The 16,839-nt window shown below is 39.9% G+C and overlaps 1 protein-coding gene across 4 annotated transcripts in view; it reads left to right on the forward strand.

The window, feature by feature from the left end:
- wasf1 (WASP family member 1) overlaps positions 1-16,839 on the forward strand; it is a 57,831-nt gene that overhangs the window by 25,297 nt on the left and 15,695 nt on the right. For all 4 annotated transcript variants that reach the window (XM_008397758.3, XM_008397760.3, XM_008397761.3 and 1 more), the window contains exons 3-5: positions 142-276; positions 9,491-9,644; positions 14,113-14,230. In XM_008397758.3, coding sequence (XP_008395980.1) covers positions 142-276; positions 9,491-9,644; positions 14,113-14,230 — 407 coding nt within the window. The remainder of the gene's footprint in view (positions 1-141; positions 277-9,490; positions 9,645-14,112; positions 14,231-16,839) is intronic.

Consider the following 16,839-nt stretch of genomic DNA (forward strand, 5'->3'; position numbering starts at 1 on the left):
CAATAGAGTGAACGCTAGATATTGGATTAGACGGCAAGCAGTTGCCTCACACACTAAACAACTGCTCACATCTTCCAGTCAAATGTTTCCAACCATTTTATTTTTGAAAATTTTGGAAGAGTAAAATGATTTTTTTTGCAGGTAAATATGCAGAGGACCTTTTTGGAGAGCTGTTCAATGAAGCCCACTCCTTCTCTTTCCGGGTCAACTCCTTGCAGGAGAGGGTGGACCGGCTCTCCATCAGCGTCACACAGCTGGACCCCAAAGAAGAAGAATGTGAGTTTCATACAAGTGTCAATACAGAGCCTGAAAAAATGACTGAAATCCCTTGAACATTGTCACATTTTTTAAGCTTCATTTTATTTGGCTTTTATGTCTTGTACCGAGGCAGTGTAGTGTGTACTTGTGAAGTGAAAGGGGGGAAAAAAAAAAATCAAACAAATCAGATGATTTGCATGCATTTGCATTCAGTTCCCATGAGTCAAACCCATTTTAGTTAGCTCAAGTTGTATTTTTGGGTTTTCCTCCATGACTGCCCCGTATTTAGCTCCTCCATTTTCTGTTCAACTTTGACTAGTTTCCTCATCATTGCTGGAAAAAAAAATGCACTCCAACATTATGATGCTGTAACACCGCTAACATTTTCAGTGGTGTTACAGTTTTAATTTTGTACCACACATGATGGACTTGAATTTTCAGTTTGGTTACATCTACCTTGGTTTCGTCTCTCCTAAACGGTTTGCAGGAAACTTTACCAGGAGCTTTTTGTTACACCGCTTTCTCCCTGACCTACCTGCTATGTTCCTTCATCTTCCTGGTTCTGATTATCAGTTCATAGAAAGGCCGTATTTACAGTAAAATTAAATTACCAGCTGGTAGACTCTGTTTAAATCAGGTAATTTCATATTAACTTTAAAGTTGTATGAGTAGGGGACCTGATTTTTTATTTATTTATTTATTTTGTGTATTTTTTAGTTTTGGGAAACCTACGTGTAATTTTCCTTCAACTTAAAGATGATATTAATGTTGGTATTTCAGCTTAAAATTCTAAAAAATAATAATAAATAAATAAATAAATAAATAAATAAACATCATTAAAAGGTGTTCTACGCACAACTCATTCACTTATTCTTTAAAAAAAATAATTCTCATCAGTTTTCTTGAAATAAAATTAGCAGAATTTGAAAATGCAAAACCCTCATTAAAAAGTTCCCTCCCTTTTATTTTCCATAATATTTTATAAGTCTGCCATGAGTTTTAAAGGCTGTTGGTGAAGGAACAGGTAGCTGTGAGATTGTACCATTTTTCAGCTGCCGTAGTTGTAAAACCTCTGCTCCCGTTAGAAACATTGCTTTCGAGTTTCTGTTTGACTTGCTGCTCATTTACTTGATAAATGTGTTTTCCTTGTGTGAAGACGATCTTTGGGATCCTTGTTGTGAGCAATAAAAAGAAAATGCAATAATCTGTGTCTTCTGTCAAGTGAGCCAGGTTATCCTGAGAGAGGAGAGGCAGAACGACAGGATAGAGCATCGGGCAGAGTCAGCAGAGAGTGTACAGTAAAAAAACACGGGGAGAATCACAGCAGTGTAATACCACGCTCCGAGGCACTGTATCGATTTCCCATGGGCCCGCAGTGTGTTTAAGGCTTTGTACAATGCTACTTTAACTGCTTCCTTGTCACTGGCAAACTGTGAAATGCTCTGTGGCTATGGCCTATTTGAATGCATCCAGAGGCTTTGGTAGCCCTTTTTCAAAAGGCAATGAATTGTTTGAGATTTCGCATCGTTTGCCTGTATCACTTTCCTTCTTTTTTTTTTTTTCTTTTTTTTTTGAGTCCCACAGGAATTTGTTCCCCCCTATTCAGTTTAGACCAGATATTCACACACTCTGGGGTGTGGAGGGAATACACAAAGTAATTTTTCTCACTGTACTACATTAAATCAAACTGAACTTTTTCTGTTTTGCGTCATTTGGCATTAACAAAATAATTACTATTTTCTAAATGCCAGAATAAATAGAGGGAATTTATTATTTTCAGACATCTAAACCCACTAAGGTCGCCATGTCTTTGGAAAATTTGGAAATAACCAGCCATCACACTGTCCATATTTTGCACCAATGTGTCCTATTGCAAAATATACAAATCAACCTCTGAATAAAAGCAGAAGTTTATGTGAAGTGAAGTATTCTCTTGTTAATCTGGTGTTTTGCAAATTGAAAAGATCTTGGTACTCTTAGTTAACCTAAAGCAGAAAAAAACCTTAGGTTATATAAGTGTGTGGTTTTTTTTTATTTATATATGTGATGTATATAAATCTCACATGTCAATTACAATTGTGATCTAGTTTTGGAAGTCTGGTTTGCCGGAGGAATGTTGTACCAGTGTACACATCATGCTGAAGTGTTGGTGTCAAGTACCAAAGCATCAGCACACCCCATAAACGTTCTTAAAATACTCACAACGTTTGCTGCAAAAAATGTGTTTGACATTTTAGATGCACACATAAGTTTGAACCAAGTTGCAGTAAGAGATTTGGATTTTATTTTGGCAACAATGTGTCTGTTTGCTTTTTTTTTTTTGTTAAATATATCAGGCCACGGTGCTCCGGCGGATTTGTGCTGTTGCAAATCTGTATTTTAAGCTTGAGTCTGTGCCTGTGGTCCGTGCCTTTATCTGACTTCATAAATAATCCTGACTATTCCCCCTTCATTGCCTAAAGAGTTGGCTTTAGAGACTGTGGATAAGAATCAGCTCAGTTGCAGTTTTAAGTGAGTGGTGGGAGAAGTGGGGGTGGAGGGGTGTCAAGAGGGAGGACAGTAAGGAAGATGGAAGGTTCAAGGGAAGGGTGCTTAATACAGGGCACTGCAGCAAAAGCAGTGGAGTGTAAAAGGATTGTACCGCAGAATTTTCCGGACTTTGCTGCTGCTCAGACCTCAAACCTTCTTCACATTCTTTTATGGCCTGATAAAGTGTTTAAAATGGGGGCAAAAAAAAAAAAATCACACTTCATCTTTTGTCGTTTATTTGAGTTTGTACAATCGAGTGACAATCGAGGAGTGTGGCTCCAGTGGACTGAATTTCACACAAAGCCGAACATCTGCGGGAGGGGTTCACCAGAGGGGTTGTTTCCCGTAACTGCCACCCCGCATCTCCCATCTCTACCCTTTCTTTTACCTTCGCGCTGTCAGAGTGGATGCTCTTACTGTAAGACTCGCCTTGTAATTGTCTGTGTGGCTTTGTGGTTGCCGTGAGTGGAGGGGTGAAGGAGAAGGAGAGTCGGTGCAAGCAGAACGGGGCCGTAAATCAGGGACCTGGAGGGATGGAGATGGGAAGATGGGGGTCAGGTATAGGATGGAGGAGACTGGAGCACACAATGGCTGTTTTATAGATAAACAGGCTGCAAGTCTTACAGAATTCGTTGCAGCTGTAAAAGCTTAGATTATCACTTTAAAACACTTTGAAGCAACCAAGTTTTATCTCTTGTGACTTGAGTTGACTTTTATTTAAAGGTATTATGTAGAACAGCAGCATTTACTAGCAGGAATCACTAGAGTTTCCTTCATTAGGTGTTTTTTGGAAAGCAGGGGATTAGGTCATTATCCTTACAACTCACTGGCTTTTTGTTTTGTTTTCCTCTGCCAGTACCGTGCGGCGACTACACGTAGCACTTATAATTATGTTTCCAGGAGTTTTACCTAGCTCCTATATTATTATAGAAGCGTCACACATTTTAACGCATTCATGTGGTGCACATAGGGTGGAATTTGTTTTTCATTTTGTTTCCGTTCTTGATCTTAATAATGGAAGCAGTTTATCTGTCTCGGCTTTTGCCTCTCTTTGATGCTGTGCATCACGACCTTCGTATACCGGCGTCTTTGTCTAATCCAACTCTTTGATAGCTGATCTAAAAAACACACATCAAACGCATAGATTTATTGATTTCGGCCGCCATCTTGATTGCTGTGGTTGGTGGTGAATGTCTCGAGCAGTGACATTGCTGCACAGGCTGTCGACAGTCTAGCTTCTGTAAAATCACCAGATTTAATTCACATAAAGTAGTGCAAAAGAAAATATTCAGGTCCCTATTTATATAATCCATAAAAAAAGAAACTATGTTTGATATGTTTTCTAAATCACTCTATCGTATTAAATATATTGGAAGAAGAGGTTCAAGAATGTTTGTAGTTGCCCATTGCATAACACCAGCAGAATATGTAGGAAAACAGCAAACAGGCTGTGATTTTACTGTTTTTGGCAGAGACATTGAGATTGCAAAACAAATTTTATTATATAGCTTACTTATTGCAATTTCCTTTTTCTTTTTACAATATTAAGGCATGCCAACAATTTTCAAATAAATATAGACAAGCAATTTGTAAGCCATTTTTTTGTGAAGTATTATGAATAAGTAGACTATTGTATGTGCAATATTTGTATTTTAAGCTTTTTTTTGTGAATCATAAAAACAATCTTATCCATCAATCTCCTTTATAAGAACATTTAACAATAACGTCTCAAGATAAATTCTTTATTCTAAAAAATGTCATTATTAAAAAGATTTCCAATGTAAATTAGTTTGTTTTTTTTGTTTTTTTTTTTCTTTTTGTTTGGAAGGATGTCAATCAAGAGATTAGAAACCAAAAAATAAATAAATTACAGCATTTGATTTTGAAATGACCTCGTCTGGTTCTGGATTTTCTCTTCAGGTGAAGTAAACTAAAATGACAAAGCAAAGGGGAGGAAAACCAGCATTAGTGGAAGACAGTGCAGTGAAATATCCAGTGCTATTTTGAGGTGATTTGATTTAGACACCTATAAGGATGACAGTGTAACAATAAGCTGCTGTGGCAGGAAAAAATACAATCTGAACAAAGAGATGCCCTGCAGTATAAACAACACTGATGAAACTGTCAGCTTTTACTGAGGCTAAGACATCGATCTTTGTGACATCTACCTGTAAGTACTGTTTGTAAGTTGACAGTAATGGCTTTTTCAAGATAAAACATAATCCTTTAACACCCTTTGGGTGCGTTAAAATCTGAGTGAGCAGCTCAGAAGTATTAATCTATAAGTGCATTCAAAAAAAAAGAACAAAGATCTCACACACCCAGTTGAAATGGATTTACTCTGCTGATGAACACATTTTAGCAAATGATTGAAGGTCACAGAGTGGTCCACAGTGTTTCATCCAGTCATTGAACCACAAGGGCTTTTATCTACCCTAATAATTTATAACTGCCCAGTGTGACATGAGAAGAACAGACACACACTTTTCTGTACTCTGCTGACCTTTCAAAGAGTATCACCCCTCACTTTGTCCTTGAGGATCCCACCCTCTCCTAGACTTCAATCCACAAACTACCTCACCACACCTATATCTGTTTTTTATTGTCCTCTCCAGCCTGCTCTCATATCTTTGATTGATCTCTGCTTTCCCTTCATCCTGCATGGATGCCATTTGTGTTCTGTCAGGCCCTCTTCTCCCCCCCCCTTACTCCAGCCAGCCAAACTAATGACCTGTATCCACTACTTAATAGCACTGTTACATCACTGGACAGGCTGCAGGCCATTATGGAAGGCCATGAAGCCACACCAAACCCCTGGGGGCTCCAACTGTTTCTTTATCTACTGTCTTATTCATCCCTTTCAGTCCTTCAGGATATGTTCATTGCTGTACTTATCTGCTAAATGGTTTCTACTTCTGTTACATTGCTGATGGTGCTTTTACAACAGCTCAGTCTTTTGTCCTTTTTTTATGTTCTTCGTGATGGGCAGCTCTGTTCTTCTAATCTAATTCTGCATTCAGTCGTTTCCGTTGAATTGACGTACTTTTAAAAATGGGCTTTGGTTTCATTTTATCCCAGAAAATTGTATTTGGTGTCGTCTTAGTTTCCGCTTTGACGGAAAAGACGGAGAGCGCAAAATCAGTTATTTGCTCTAAGCCGAGTAAAACTTCAGATAAGATTTGTAATTCAGCAGTAAAAATCTCTGAGTCTCAGCTTACTAAAGTCATCAGGGGAGTTTCCTTTGTTTTAAACTTTGGGCAAGTTTAGGAAATAAGCTATTAACTTGTGGTCATGTCCTGACTTATGAACGTCTATGCACATCTGATTAGTTTATAGATGCTTTACTATATTCTAAAACTGGAACGCCCTCAAATATTCAAAATAAAATCACATTAGAAAGAAAAAAATATTCTGTAATTGATGATTAAATGCACCTATATGCTTAGTTCTAACATGTTAAATAACGTGAGAGGCTTTAGAATCCATAAACTAAGTAAAATATTATAGTTTAATGAATGTCACAAGTTTAGTTTTCTGGGGTTTTTTTTTTTTTTTTTTTTAGAAAATAGCCACTGGGCTGTTTTTGCATATAACATGGAGCTTTATTGCAGAAGATGAAGACTTTCGTTTTGCAACTCTCCTTTTATGTCTGTTCACCATGTGTTAAGAGTTTTTCATGCAAGTATCAGACCCTATGATATTCAGTGTATGTAGAATTAAACAACAACCTCTGCAACAAATGCAAAAACGGAGACAAAGAAAAGAGGCAAAAGCCGAGTTGAAGACGGAACCGATTCAAGGCTGCAGGAGGAAGTGTGCAATAGGCAAAAATATAGGGCAGCATTTGCATCAGAGTAAAACAGGGGAGAGAGCCGTGTGTCTCCATGGTAAAACTTGGCCTTCAACTTTTCCTATCTGTTACGCCTGTTTGTGCACTAGAACAGCTACGAGATAGTCAGTATAAAGAATGAGGACAGCGGGGGAAAAACAAACCTGGAAAGTTTTCTTTTTTCTTTTTCTTTTTATTGAAGCCGGGGGGGGGGTGTGTAGGTGACAAAAACTTCTTCACCTCACTGTAGCTGAAGTCTCTCAGCCAGATGGTGTCTGTCTAAAAGCGAAAGATGCGAAGGCTAGAAATAAACTATTTAGGACAGCTTGTTGATAAGATGCATCCCGGGATCAGAGACAGCTGGAACACCTGGTGCTGCCTCAGCCAGCGCGAAAGCTCACAGGTTTTACTTCTGGATTTATGAAGACCTTTTGTCTACGTTAAGCATACCTTAGCTACTTAAGCTAATTTATTCAACTAATACACTCAGCCTGCTTTGAGGTATCCTTGTCTTAGGCTCACTTACCAACATTTCTTCTTACAATCTAAGCTTGTTCATGTAAAACATGTAAGTTGTAGTTGAGTTAAATCTTATGCTAAGTAGTAGACCTTTTTGACATATCTGTCTATGTCTGAGGTGCTCGATGTAAGTCAGTAAATATTTAAAACCACCTCATTGTGCATCAGTCTCAGATCTGGGTGCTCGCTTTCTTTGCTGTCTCTTATTTCGGCCTACTTGTTGCACCATGTGACAGCCCAAGGAGTGTCTAAATCCATCTGAGGACAGTGTGCACAGTGCTTTCTTCTGTCAACATTCACCTGTCAGAAACGTTCTGCTCCTTATCATGCCAGGAAATTCTGTATCTATGTGATGTAGACCAAGCTCATAGAAAATAGTTTCACCAGAAGTGGCAGACACAGCATAGGAAATCCTGGCATTAAATCCTCTCTGAGAATTTATTTTTGACATTTGTGGGCAGAGAGTGGAAAATTTATGAGGACTGTCTTGTAGCATGTTTGTCTTTATTCACCTTTTTTGTAGTTTTCCCACCTTTTAAAGCAGAAAAACTATTTTAATTTCTGTCTTCTGCTACCCCTTCATAGTGTTCCAGGTAGGTCTATGTGTAGGCATGAGCAGTCTCATTTTCTTGTGGCTGTTTTCCCATCTCTGCGTCTGTTTTAATGGCTTTTCAGTCCAATCCACCCTCTGGCTACGTTCAGCTTTCAAGACTTATCCCAAGGGAAGTTCGTGCCTTGCTGTTTTTGTCATTGAAATTATTTACCTGTATACACCACTCTGGTATTTATTTGCACATTACTTTCCATTTCGATTTATACAGATGTTTCTGTCCTTCCAACTCATTCCTGATTTTTATCTGTTTGCTGTTTCCATGATCTTGTTTATCTTTTTTTTTCTTTTTATCTCCTTTCATGTTTTGTACCAAACTCCAGGTACTGTTAAATCTGCCATGTCTGTGCTTCAGGTGGCTGATCACTTACTATGCTGAGTCTGCAGAAGTGATTTCCCAGAAGTTATAAAGATTAGCAATCTAAGCTGGCTTTAACTTTTTCAAATTTTGTCGTATAGTAACAAATGTTGAAAGAAAATGATATATAGTCTTTTTTCTTAACAAGAGACAAACTTTAAAATTTTGGCATGCATTTATGTTCAGCCTCCATGTTTTTTGAGGGGTATGTCTTTTTTTTCTGATCATCATAAAATTAAAGAAAGGACATCTGTGAGTAACAATTTTCAAGTAGAGTACAGATTCTCAAATGGATTTTCATCAGTTTTGGTCCGACATCTTGAAATTGGCCCCTGTCTCTTTAAGAACCTCGTATTCTTTCCAACACTCCTCCCTAAGCGTATCATCACAACCGTGCTTCTCCATGCTGTCCGATGATGCCGGTTTCAATCATTCACACACGTATTCACACTCTGTTGGCGCCGCTGCCTTGCAGCAGCACCGCTATGCCCTCTGACCGCCACCAGCAGGCAAGGCGTGTGCAGCGTCTTGCCCAAAGACACGACGACGGAGGCGTACAGAGCAGGAGTCAAACAAGCAACCCACCGATTGCGGGTTGAACTCCTGCCACTGTCGCCACCGTCGTCCCGTGACACATATAATCACGGAAAAATACGAACAATAAAAAAAAAGTTATACGTGAAATTGTTAGCTTTTGTGTGGTAAAATTGTGTTTATTTTGGTCTTTAAATTGATGTTGTCACTCCTCAATGCTAGCCTGCTAATAACAGGGAACTAACGGAATGATTCTAGGCCTGCCACACTCCTTCTGTCCTCCCCTGGGCTGCACTGTCTATTTGTCTCTCCCTCATGTATAATTCACATCTGGTTGCAACTTTCTGGCTTTTCTTCCAAGACTTTTACTTTCCACATTAAGAGTTGCCTGTAGTGTAGCCCCCTCCTCTCCCCCCTGCTCTTCTGGGCAATTTTTCCTACTTGTTTTTTCAAGGGATTCAACTGTGCATCACTAATTTTACTTTTTTTTCTTCCTGCCTTTAAATGTCTTTTTTTTCACTTTCATATGGAGGAAAGGGACAGTCATTAGCTTATCTTAGTCATCAAATTTGGATTTCCTTAAGGGGAACTGAAATGAACCTCGAAAATGCGGCGTTAACCCAAAGGAGGGAGGAGGATGAGTTGTTTATGACGCACGTTTGTGCTCTAATATCAATACAACTGACATGAGAATGCTGATGGAACAGAACCGATTGATAATCACAAGCTCGTCAGTGACGTGTTCCTGACACGCTTACATGTTCCAAAGACTTGAGAACACGACCGATTTAATAAGTGAAACCCATCATTTTCCCATTACCAAGCGCCCTCCGTTTGTCCCGTCTCTCTGCAGTGTCTCTTCAGGACATCACTATGAGGAAGGCCTTCAGGAGCTCCACCATTCAGGACCAGCAGCTGTTTGACCGCACGTCTCTGCCCGTCCCTCTGCAGGAGAGCCTCCACACCTGTGAGGAGCCGCCACCTCTCAACATCCTCACACCGTACAGGTCTGAATAATGTTGTTATGCACAAAACCACGTTTCACCTCATCAGCATTGCCAGCATGACGCTAATTAGATTGACTTTAACTGTTATTTTTTTATGCTTACTCTGCAAATGGTGCAAATGACTAATAAGTGTTAAAAGCCACAGAGTTAACGCATAGAGCTGAAATGACCTTGAATAGTAAACAGTGCTTTCTGTTTTTTTTTTTTTTTTTGGTTTCTTTGTTTTGAGTTCCTTCACTGGTCAAAACATTTATTTATCACAGGGTGGACTTTTCGACTGCAACCTTGAATGGTTAGGAAGTTGGTACAATTGCTCAGATCACATTTTTTGGAAGCGCTACCCGTCACAAGGCCTGAACATTCCAAATTTATTGCATAAATAGTTTCCAGATTTATCAATATTTAGACTACCTAGTGTTTATGCCATTTGTACAGAAGAGGATTAGGGCCACTGGAAAAAAAAAAATTCTGACTTTAATTTCAGAATTCTGAGATTAAAGTCAGAACTGTTTTTTTTTTTTTCCCCAGTGGCCCTAATCCTCTTCCGTACATTTGTGTTTATGTCTTTGTCTTTAAATCTGGTGGACTTCCCTGAATACAAAAGGAAAATAATATGTCAAATTGGGGCACCTGCTATATGTAATGTAATAACTTGTGCATATACTCCTTTTGGTTTTTAATATTCATTAATATACGTCATTTGGATTTTGCGGCGTATGAAATTGCTTTGATTATTTTTCAGATATGGATGAGTTTCAAAAAGGGTTTTATTTTTCCAAACATTTTCACTTTGCCCCACTGGCTAATCTTTGTTCAGTTTATTCAGAAATCATCCGTCATGCAGTCCCAATAGGTCAGTGCAGTGTTTAAACTTTCGCTGACACCTGATATTGTCTTCTGAAGTCATTAGACACTGTGTGTCTTTTAAAAAAGCCAGGTGTTGCTTAGAAATCTTGCTTTAAAACTTGTTAAATTCTGTTTTTGTTATTACTGCTTGTACTGATGAGGCCCCACCTGACCCAGACGGAAATGGCTTCATAAATGTTGCTGCTTCCTAACAATACTGATCAATTCAGATGGTTGTATCATCTACAGTATTTACAGGCATACTGGGGATATAAAACGTACGATTTGTGTAATTAAACTGACTCCATGCACTGGGATTCTGCACAAAACATCAGAATGAATCAGAGGATGTAATTTGTTCTGTGGTAGCATTTTTTTTGTTCCTGTGGAAGGAGTCTTGTGCAGTGTTTTTAAGGCATCTCCTTGGGTTAGTTCTTTTTTGTTGCTAATATACTGTGCGATCAGACCGCGTTATCTTGGCTACATTTCAAAAATTCACCCTGAGAAACCGAAACAAATTGTGCCTCTGTGACGGGCTGCAAGTTCCCAAAGAGCCAAATTAAATCACGTCCTATATTTTATGTTTCCATACAACACTGGATAAACAAACTCTAATATTTAGAATTTGTTTATGCTCAGAGGTTAATGGCTTAGCAAACCAAAAAATACTGGCCAGATATCAAGCTGAAGATGAATGTGGGAAGGGGGGAGCCAAAAGTCCAAAGCAAATCCTTTTTTCGTAAAACAACTTTTAGAAAAGGCAAAAAAAATGAAATAAAATAAAAATAAATAGCATTACAAAAGATGTACTAGAAAATCTTGCTTTTTGGACACAAAAAAGGGAAAAATAAGGGATGATTTAAAACTTTTGCACATTCTAGCATGTGACCTAGTTGTCCGCTGTGATGTTCATGGTTTATGCTCAGTGGGATTAATTTTCTCAGATTTTCTTCGAGTTTGAAAGAAAACACCAAGTAAAAAAGAAACTCAATTCAAGGACAACGTCTCTGTAACTGTAAAGATCACAATTTGCTATATTCTGTTTTTTGGACTTCATCATCGTCTGATTTTTTAAAAAATTTTTTAGTTTTTTTCCTTTCTCTGAGTCCATCTTAATTTTAGATCCCGACTCCTCCTCCTGAGCTGATTGGTTCATCAGCGGTGAATGGATGATTGGGCATATCAGTGGGTGATGATTTTATGCGTTTGATTAATAATTTAAAGTCCGACTTGAATTTTTGTCATCTTCCTAGTTCCACTGCTGTTCATTATTTCATCCCGTCTCATCCTTGTCACCCACTGTCTTCTTTTCTTTATATTTTCTACTTTTTTCACACCTCGCCTCACTCCGCTGGGGCCCTCCCCAGGGTCTTATTTTCCAGATGGACCCAGAACATAGCTTCTACATGTATAATCCTTTGTATTCCTCCTCCTTATGCGCGAACATGTAAACACGCATTCCAAACTAAATAAAAACATCAAAGCGCAATGATTTATCGAGTCAAATTGTACCTGCTGCAACACAAACCCACACTAAACTGGTCTCCCCTCTGTTCTCTCTTATCGCTTTGTTAAATTCAATTTTGTTCCCTTTGTTGTGCTACATATCATTAAACTTTCCACTCCTGCCGTTTGAAGTTGAGTCTTTTCATCTTCTATGTGTTCACTCTTATTGGTGTCATTGCCAAATAATTGCCTCCCAAGACGAGGCCAAGGCTGGATATAGGGAAATACTCGCAGATTAGAGTTTCAGCGGCCAAGAAGCATGAGATCTTTCCTTTTTTGGATCTCAAAACCAGGCAGCAGTGTGCCCTCCAGGCCTGTCCAGAAAATAATTATAATACAGTGAAAGATGAAAATACACCAGAGAATTAAATCTATCTTCCAAACTGTTAAAAAAAAATGACACCGAAGATTATTGATCATATTATCAAACCATGATAGCGTTTTTCTGGTCTTCTGTATTGTGAATTAAATTGTTCTTGGCCAAGTTATTTGCAACTGACAAAAAATTTTCTTCTTGAAGGAATTTATTGTTCTTTCTCAAATCCATTAACGCATCAACTTCCATCTATCCAAGATCCGGATTGCAAAAGTAATGGGTAACCCAGACATTCCTCTCCCCAGTTATAACTCTCTCCAGCTCGTTCTGGAGGATGTTGAGGTATTTCCAGGCTGGAAGTGAAACATTTTTTGCCAATGAGTTTTGGATTTACTCTGGGGTCTCATCCCAGTGAGACATGTCTGGAAAGGGAATCCTCACCAAATACCTGAACCACGCCAGCTAACTTCTTTCTGATGTGAAGAAACGGCAGCTCTTCTTTGGGAACCCTGTGATGAGATCTCCCTTCTTTTCCTATGGCAAATCAGATCAGCACTGGCTTGACTGCAGACAACACCATAGACAAAAATTTGAGCCAGGTCACGGCAAAATTGTATGCTTGACGGTCAGGCAGCATGAGGGTGTCTCATAAGCCTAGAATACAAAATGTACAGAGAAAACTAAACTAGAGTACTTGATACAATGTTGTGTTTATACACTTATAACGGTTTACTCTGTGGAGGAAATAAAAACATAAGATGCAGAAATTAGACTGTAAGCTCAGCTAATGTGCATGTGGGCCCCGCTCTGCTCTGCTCCTATCAGTCACACACCCCTGTGGATTTGCTCTTTAATCACTCTGTGGTTACAAGCAACAAAATGGAGCTGGAAGATGTTATACAAAAGCTAAAAATGGCCGAATAAAAACCAAAACAGTAAAAGTTTGGGCCTCCAATTAGAGTTAATTAGTTGTGTTGGATCAGACAATGGGTTCAATTTTTGTGGACCCAACTGGGACAAGTTGGATTTTTTAAGCGTGAGCTAAACTCTACGCAACACCTCTTCAAGGCGGCGTTTCCAGATTTGGAAACGACTAAATCATTTACATGTGGAAAAGGTAAAACCGGTACATTTTAGAGGGGGAGAGAGAGAATCGGCTTTCCTGTCTTCATTAACACTTTCCTCAGAGGTAAACAAGATCATCGAAGTGACGCTTGCAATTCTTCTTATGGCAGGGCTAAAACAAAATGCAAATTAGTTTTCTGATGTAGTCACAAACTCTCATTAACTTTGCAGACAAGAAGACGTTTAATCTGATTGTTCTTCATAGCAACGTAGAATTACTGCAAGTTGCTGCCATAAAAACCGAAGCTTGTAAAAAGATTTCTGTCAGTTTAAAAAAAAAAAAAAACTTTTGGGAGAGCAGCACAGCCAGTGACTGATTGGAAAAACATTGCCTGCATAAAACTGTCATGTCGGTGTAGACCAGAATCGCTAAGGAATGTTTGATACCTTCTTAAATCTGTATGAAGTATTAAGGAACCTCTGAAGGGAAAAGGTGGAGTAGCTGCTTAAGTGGTGGGGGCCAAACGATCTGCTTGGGAGACGAGCCTGGAGATGCAATACGCAGCATTAACTTCTAATTTCCTAGATTAACCTGACTTAATTTGTGCGGTTTGATGGAAAGGTTTTGCGGCTTAAAAGGAAATGTTTAGAAAATGCTCACACACAGGTAACAAGCCCATGTCATAGCTGCACAGAAAAAGTCGTGACAACAACTTTGCTCTTGTGCCTCTGCAGGGACGACGGTAAGGAGGGCCTCAAGTTCTACACTGATCCGTCATACTTCTTTGACCTGTGGAGGGAAAAGATGCTGCAGGACACCGAGGACAAGAGAAAAGAGAGGAGGAAGCAGAAGGTAAGTTAAGGCTTTGACCTTTTTTTTTTTTTCCAGATTGCCGCAGTAGATTAAATAGTCTTTGTGGAGTAGTGAAGTTTTTAATTAGAATGACTTTAAGTGACTGAAGAGGCTTCTCGTATTTTCCAGCCCTGCATGAATTTACCGACAGGGTGACTCACTAATAGATTTGCAGCTCCGATTCATACCACATCGCCTTTCCCTTTAATTATTCACCACTCATAGATAAATCAACGGTTCCCTCCGTCGGCCCTGTTAGTTATTACTTGTGTGATCATTAGATCTAATTAATGGGAGCATCTGCTTCTTGCATGCCCCCGCACTGTGCGTCATCTTTCTGCCTTCTGCTGACATGCATGAAGAAGAAGGGTTTCCAATCTGACTAGACTTTTTTTTTTTTCTCTGACAAAATCGGATTAAATGAAGGGTTGCTGAAGTATTTGAAGAAGCTTTGGTCTCTTACCGGATGCAGGGGCTCAAAACTGAGGGGTTTCCCACCCTCTGCACCAGGAGCGCTAATCAACTCCAGCTTGCAGTTCCCTGCGTGGGAAGTGGCTTCCCATTTTGCCCCCTCGCAGTCAATCAGAGCTTATTACAGTAACGGTCAGAGAGAAGCAAAGCAAATGTGTTTTTTTTTTTTCCATTGAGGGTTTATATGAGCGCGGAGAATATAAATTGGCCAGTTATGAGGTTTTTAATGAACATAGGAAATGCAGCAAGAGGACGGAGAAGTTTCTCCAGGTCTGAGGGTAAATGCAATGATTGTTTACTGTTGATCCAGTTAGTGTATCTTAGTCCCGCCTGCGTTTAATTATTAATTTTTTTCTTCGCTGCCCGAAAAGCAAAATTGGAGGTAATTTCCAACAGTAGGTGAACCCCATTTGCTTTAGAAGGGCTGGGTTGATGTCACTGCTGGTAGTCAAAGCTCATTTCTCTGACTTGATCCTAATTAAAGCCCCGGGTGGGCTCAGCATATAAAGCCATGTTCATTTCCCCTCCTCGCCGCAGTGGGAGGTGGGAGTCAGACGGGCCCCACGGAAAGACCTGCAAGACATTCACAGGGACAAAACGGACCGATTGGGAATCATTGTGCGCACAGCTGCTGGTTTGTGTAGCCATCACGGTGGGTAAATGGTCAGAGTGAGGGTCAGTGCAAATGCGTAGTGGAGAGTCTTTCACAGAAAAGCATGCAAAATTACTCGGGGAAGGACAGAGATACGAGAAATACAAAATCGCGTAATGTGAGTCTATGGGTGTTGACCTTACACGTTACTGCTTTTATCTTGGCCCGCCTCTCGGTCACTGCAATTAGTTCTCTTGTGGCTGTTTTGTACTCCATTTGATCATTTTAGGAGACTTCAGATACATTTTTCTAGCAGCATATCTCTCCAGTTGTTACTTCAGACCGCACATAAACAGCCTCGCAGGGGCACGACTGCACGCATGAGTGCCTAAAAACATCTAATAGACTACGATGTACCATGCAGCTGCAGTGTCAGGGACCTGAAATGCCTCAACACCTGTCAGTCACTGTGATTGCATCCGAAACTGGCTGCCAGCACATTTAATGGCACACCGTGTTCCAGCTCTCTTATTCTTTATTTATTTTGCCAATTCTTCCCCTCAGAATTTAAAATGATGAGCTAGGGAATTGTACTCTTGCGACAATAGCCGTGCGACTGCGAATTCCCACCTTTCAAAATAACATTGAATGCTTCAGACAACAAAAATGGGTTGCATTGTGATTAGCTTATAAGACACAAACAGCGCCATGGTTAGTAACATCGAGATAGTTTTTAGTAGAGTTTACAGATGGGGGGGGAAAGAGATGTATATGAAGAAATACTGATGATATCAACCATCTGAATAATAGAGTAAATATAGATACATGGATTCACAGTTAAGAGGATTGGCATCTCACTGTTTTGTTCACAAATGAAGGGGGGGAAAAAAGGAGCAAGAGATTGACAGACATATTGGTTCATTGTCTGCAGTGGTGCGGGCGCTGTACTCTGTTCTGTGGTGTAGCGAGAGCTGAAACCGAAAGATGAAGCTCTCAATTTACCGGTTGATCAATGTTCCTGCTCTCATCTACGGTCATGACTGAAAGAAAGAGACCGAGGATACAAGTGGCTGAAACGAGCTTCCTCCACAGGGTGTCCGGGTTCTTCTTAGAGGTAGGGTGAGAAGCTCAGTTGTCTGGGAGGGACAAATGAGAGTAGAACTGCTTTTCCTCCCCATTGAGAGGAGCCACACGAGGTGGCTCAGGCATCTGGATAGGATGCTTCCTTGTCGCCTCCCTGGTGAAGTGTTGCAGGTGCACCCCGCTGGGAGGAGACCCAGAGGAAGACCCAGGACAAGCTGCAGGGACCGTGTGTCTCGACTGACCTGCGGAATCCTTGGGATTTTCCCAAGAGGAGCTGGACCCAAGTGGCTGAGGAGAGGGAAGTCTGGGTCTCTCCGCTTAGGCTGCTGCCCCATGAAGTCAGAAGATGATGGATGGAAGTGCAGTTAATTTATGAGATTGGATTAAACCTTAAGGTTTAGTGGCAACAATGTTTTGGACACTTAAAACAGGTTCGATTTTAAATATTTTCACAGATTTATTA

Source organism: Poecilia reticulata, chromosome 21 (genome assembly GCF_904066995.2).
Source record: "Poecilia reticulata chromosome 21, P_reticulata-male-v2, whole genome shotgun sequence".
Classification (NCBI taxonomy): Eukaryota; Metazoa; Chordata; class Actinopteri; order Cyprinodontiformes; family Poeciliidae; genus Poecilia; species Poecilia reticulata.